This window comes from Nerophis lumbriciformis, linkage group LG29 (genome assembly GCF_033978685.3).
Source record: "Nerophis lumbriciformis linkage group LG29, RoL_Nlum_v2.1, whole genome shotgun sequence".
NCBI classification, from domain to species: Eukaryota; Metazoa; Chordata; class Actinopteri; order Syngnathiformes; family Syngnathidae; genus Nerophis; species Nerophis lumbriciformis.
This window is the reverse complement of record NC_084576.2, coordinates 27505898-27511523: the sequence shown is the minus strand read 5'-3', so window position 1 is coordinate 27511523 and position 5626 is coordinate 27505898. Positions and strand designations below refer to the sequence as shown.

At 37.7% G+C, this 5626-nt stretch overlaps 1 protein-coding gene across 1 annotated transcript in view; it reads right to left on the bottom strand.

The window, feature by feature from the left end:
• Positions 1–2249: 2249 nt before the first annotated feature.
• hsp90b1 (heat shock protein 90, beta (grp94), member 1) overlaps positions 2250–5626 on the bottom strand; it is a 30284-nt gene continuing 26907 nt past the window's right edge. The window contains exons 16-18 of the mRNA XM_061925308.2: positions 3973–4128; positions 3762–3890; positions 2250–2495 (exon numbers count right to left, since the gene is read on the bottom strand). Of these exons, the coding sequence (XP_061781292.2) occupies positions 2478–2495; positions 3762–3890; positions 3973–4128 (303 nt within the window). The 3' untranslated portion in view covers positions 2250–2477. The remainder of the gene's footprint in view (positions 2496–3761; positions 3891–3972; positions 4129–5626) is intronic.

Genomic DNA, 5626 nt, shown 5'->3' with positions numbered 1-5626 from the left:
TGCTGCTGCTCGACTGGGAGGGGAGAGAGAGAGAAACCCACGCATGTGACCCCGGGTTTCCATGGCAACCGCCCGTCCAATGATTGCGTAGGAGCAAATTAAACGCCGCTCCTGTCCCGTAAAGAACGTGCGGATTTATGTCGCTTAGAAACATTCATTATTTGTAAGCGTGTTTTTAAAAAAATAAAAAATTAAAATTAAAATAAAAAAAATAGTACCAGTTACGTCCACTAGAGGGAGACATAGCATTGAGCTCTGGCGTGTAACATGCAGGGGCTGACAGACTCAAAACACCTATTCCTGACTGCTTATTCATTGTAAATATCGTTCTTTGTTGTTTTTAATCCATCCATTTTTTATACCGCTTGTCCCTTTTTTGGGGTCGCGGGGGGTTTGGAGCCTATCTCAGCTGCATTTGGGCGGAAGGCTTGATTGATTGATACTTTCATAAGTAGATTGCACAGTACATATTCCGTACAATTGACCACTAAATGGAAACACCCCAATAAGTTTTTCAACTTGTTTAAGTCGGGGTCCACGTAAATCAATTCATGGTGATTGGCAATTGATTTTATTGTTTTGATTTTGTACGGTGTCCTTGAGTGCCCAGAAAGGCACCTTATAAGTGAAATGTATTATTAAATAAGTTAAGTTAAAGCACCAATGAATGTCACACACACACACACACACTAGGTGTGGCGAAATTATTCTCTGCATTTGACCCATCACCCTTGATCACTCAGTGGGAGGTTAGGGGAGCAGTGGGCAGCAGCGCCCGGTAATCATTTTTGGTGATTTAACCCCCAATTCCAACCCTTGATGCTGAGTGCCAAGCAGGGAGGTAATGGCTCCCATTTTTACAGTCTTTGGTATGACCTGGCCGGAGTTTGAACTCACAACCTACCCATCTCAGGGCGGACACTCTTAACCACTGAGTAGGTTTAAAACCTTTAAAAAAGGTTTTAAAACCCAATATGGCATAGGAAAAATGTTGTGTAGATGTTCTATGTTAATTAAAATACAGCTTGGGGTTAACTAACCCATCCATCCATCCATTTTCTAATTCCCTTTTGGGGTCGCGGGGGGCGCTGGAGCCTATCTCAGCTACAATCGGGCGGAAGGCGGGGTACACCCTGGACAAGTCGCCACCTCATCGCAGGGCCAACACAGATAGACAGACAACATTCACACTCACATTCACACACTAGGGACCATTTAGTGTTGCCAATCAACCTATCCCCAGGTGCATGTTTTTGGAGGTGGGAGGAAGCCGGAGTACCCGGAGGGAACCCACGCAGTCACGGGGAGAACATGCAAACTCCACACAGAAAGATCCCGAGCCTGGGATTGAACCCCAGACTACTCAGCACCTTCGTATTGTTAGGCAGACGCACTATCCCCTCTCCCACCGTGCTGCCTTAAATTAATCCATCAATAAAATAAAAAAAAAAATAAAAAAAATAAATGAAATGTATTTTTTATTGATAAATTAATCCATCAATAAAAAATACATTTCAGTAAATGTGTTGAAATAATCCATAAATTAAAATATATTTCAGTAAGAGTTGAAATAATTTATCAATAAAAATAGATCTCGGTAAATGAATAGAAAAAATCCACAAATAAAAATATATTTTAGTAAATGACTTGAAATAATCCATAAAAAATATATTTCAGTAAATGAGTAAAAAAAAATCCATAAATAAAAATATATTTCCGTAAATGAGTTGAAATAATCAATAAAAACAAATATATTTCCGTAAATTAGTTGAAATGATGAATGAATAAAAAAAATATTTCAGTTAATGAGTTGAAATAATCCATCAATAAAAATATATTTCAGTAAATAAATTAAAACCAACCATAAATAAAAATATATTTCATTAAATGAGTTAAATTAACCCATCAATAAATATTTTTCAGTAATTGAGTTGAAATAATCCATAAATTAAAATATATTTCAGTAAAAGAGTTGAAATAATTAATCAATAAAAATACATCAATAAAAAATATGCCAATTGTGTCTGATTTCGAAAATAATTCCTATTGTATGTATATATAAATGATACACATTTGGGAATACATGTAATTGAAGTCCCCAATCCATCAAGAGTTTGGAACATGTGTTTATGCACATGTCATATAGCTACCGGGCAAACATTTCTGAATATAAAAAAAACTAAATCAGTGACTTAGCAAATAACTTCCTTAAGAGCGTCAATGATATGAGGAGCAAAAAAAGGCGCATCTACTGTTCTTCCAGGAGACATTTATTCAATCAAGACAGGATCTTTCCATCAACAGGTCAGTTAAATATTAACAAATTTACAATCATGAGGAATGTAATAAAAAAAAAAATACAGAACAAACAAAAACAAACACGCTCCTTATAAAAACCCCAACCCAGGACCAACCACAGTGGGGAGCTAGAACCACTTCCCAGCTCTGTTGTTCCTCGCGCTCTTCAAGTGGATGTTTCACAGTTCGTCTTTTGCCTAAGAGATAACACATGAAGCAAAAACAAGAGTTTAAACATTCAACTTGTTAGTGTGCAGTATATCAGTATTAGTATAATTAATCATGTTCCACCTCTAAAAAATAACCAGTCCCTACCCCCCTGCTTGGGACATTGCTGGTTTACGAGCAGAGGAGCATGTTCGGCAGCGCGTGCGCACTGAGTACTTACAAGCAGACAGTGTGTAGACAGAAAAGGGAGAACGGACGCATTTTGGATTAAAAAGTAAAGATAAAGGTGAAGTTATAACACTGAAACACCCTCAGTGTTAAAGTCCATCCCGCAGTCTACAGTGTTTTAGCTACTTCTAAATCACTAATCCTCGCCACCATGGCAACAAAGTACGTTTCTTACAAGTAGCATTATCACTGGAGGACGAGGAATAGCTAAACATGAGTCACTACACACCATAGCTCATTGGCGTCAAAATGTAAACAAACACCATTGGTGGATCTAAACCTAACATCCACTGTAATGATACCAAGTACAGTAGCGTATCTAGTCGATACTACTATGATTACTTAGATATTTTTTAGCATCACAAAATCTTGCTTTTTAAAAATGTTATGTTTATAAACTCAGGAAATACGTCCCTGGACACACGAGGACTTTGAATATGACCAATGTATGATCCTGTAACTACTTGGTATCGGATCGATACCTAAATGTGTGGTGTCATCCTAAACTAATGTAAAGTATCAAAACAAGATAAGAATAAGTGATTATTATATTTTAACAAATGTAGATACATGTTGAGAAAATAAGCAGATATTAACAGTGAATGAACAAGTAGATTAATAATTCATTTTTACAGTTTGTCCCTCATAATGTGTACAAAATAATAGGTGTATACATGACAATATGTTACTGCATATGTCAGACTAATTAGGAGTCTTTTGTTTGTTTACTTACTACTAAAAGACAAGCTGTCTAGCATGTTCACGATTTTATTTAAGGACTAAATTGCAATAATAAACATATGTTTCATGTACCGTATTTTTCGGACTATAAGTCGCAGGTTTTTTTTTTTCATAGTTTGGCCGGGCTCCAGTGCGATTTATATATGTTTTTTTTCCTTCTTTATTATGCATTTTCGGCAGGTGCGACTTATACTCCGAAAAATACGGTACACTAACATTTGTTGTTAAAATAAAGCCAATATTGACATTTTTGTAGTGCCCTTTATTTAGAAAAGTACCAAAGTATTGATATCGGGACAACACCAGTGCAAACAAAGTGTTCTTACCGTTTCTTCTTCATCATCAACGTCATCTCCCTCAGCTCCATCGGCCTCTTCTTCATTTTCTTCATTATCATCATCGTCGTCATCATTATCTGCTGGCTCTTCAGGTTCCTCCTCTGGTTCTTCCTCCACCTGCACAAAAGGGCACACTTCAAACCTGCTGTCCCCACCTTCGTCTTTCACCCGTAAAACTTAATGGTGTCACATGACGTGCCTCCTCATCCAGAGGGACATTCATGCTGAGCCGCAGCATGCGTTCTATCCTCTCTCCGTACGCCTTGGTGTCGGCCAGCTGGTAGCCTGAGCGCAGGGTGGCCGTCTCGAAGAGGATGGCGGCCAGGTCGGACGCCGTCTGGTCCTCTGCGTCGTCCTGAAGGCGGCAAAAAGTCTTTTACATGCAGGAACACAGCATGTCCGTTTGGAAAAAACAAACCCCAAGTGACTTTGATGGAAACCTTACAACTTATGATTCCATTACGGTTCTTGGGTGGACGATTTGATTAACGCATGTTTTTTTTTTCCCCTCTTAAAACTCGACTGCGCTTTATAACCCGGTTCGCCTAATGTAAGGTAATTTTGGTTGAGCTTACCCACCTCAAAGCAATTTTATTTGGTACATGGTGTAATGATAAGTGTGACCAGTAGATGGCAGTCAATTGTAAATATATATAATAAATACAGAGCTATACTATGCCCCCTTGTTGTCTGTGCCGTCTACTCCCCCCTGTACACAACATAGGAGTATTATTATGGTGTGTATAAAGGTAAGACATTATCTGGCATTTTGTTTCGCAATATTATGCAAAAGCAACTTTTAACTTCTGGTACCTGCTGATCTGTATTTGGGATCTGCATAAATCCTGAAAAATTGCGCGCGTCCGCCTTTGTAGTCCGTAAGCTTCTTATTTTTCCTCATTCTTGTTATGGGACATTCATCCTCCGCTGTTGCCATTTCTAATATAAAGTAGTGTAAAGTTCTTACTTATGTCTGTCAGTAAACTTGCCATGAAAGCGCTAAAACATACTGGTGTAGTGAGTATACATTATACACCCAAGGAACTTTATTAGAGTTTTTCACGGGACACATTTCCGGTGTTTCCGGATGAGGAGATGCTGCTCCGTTATTGAAGTAAAGTCTGAATGTCATTAAAACAGTTAGCGCCATCTTTTGACACTTATTCCACTCCCGTCCTTGCACGCTACAACAAAGGTGACGGGGAGAAGACTCTGTCGAAGGTGAGCCACGTAAATAAGAAATCCTTAGAAAGCGGCTTTAAGATGATGTGTAAAACATCTATGCAACATTTTGACCAAAGAACCACCATTACATGTTATGTAGACCACAAGGAAGTCTTTTACATTTAGAAAAAAATAAGACTCCTTGAATGCACCTTTTGTATGAAAAATGACCTGAATAGATAGACCCGCTCGCCGGCAGTGCGCCTTTTAATCCAGTGCGCCCTATGGTCCGGTAAATACAGTATGTAGTACAATATTTAAAATTTAAATCCAATTCATAAAGCTGTAATACTGTATGATAAAACCATAGTACAATACAGTGATCAGTTAAATTTAAAGCTATAATACAAATACTGTATGATTAACTATATAGTACAATAAAAATATTTACAATTTAAATTAGATCCTAATTTAAGTTTTTTTTTTTTTTTTTTTTTTTTAAAAAGAAACTAAAATATATAATTTGCTCTCAAAAGGCCCAAAAAAATGCAATCAGATTCATCCCAAGGTTGCTGTGGATGAACAAATGTACCATATTTTTCGGACTATAAGTCAGTTTTTTTCCACAGTTTGGCCGGGGATGCGACTTATACTCAGGAGCGACTTGTGTGAAATGATTAACACATTAC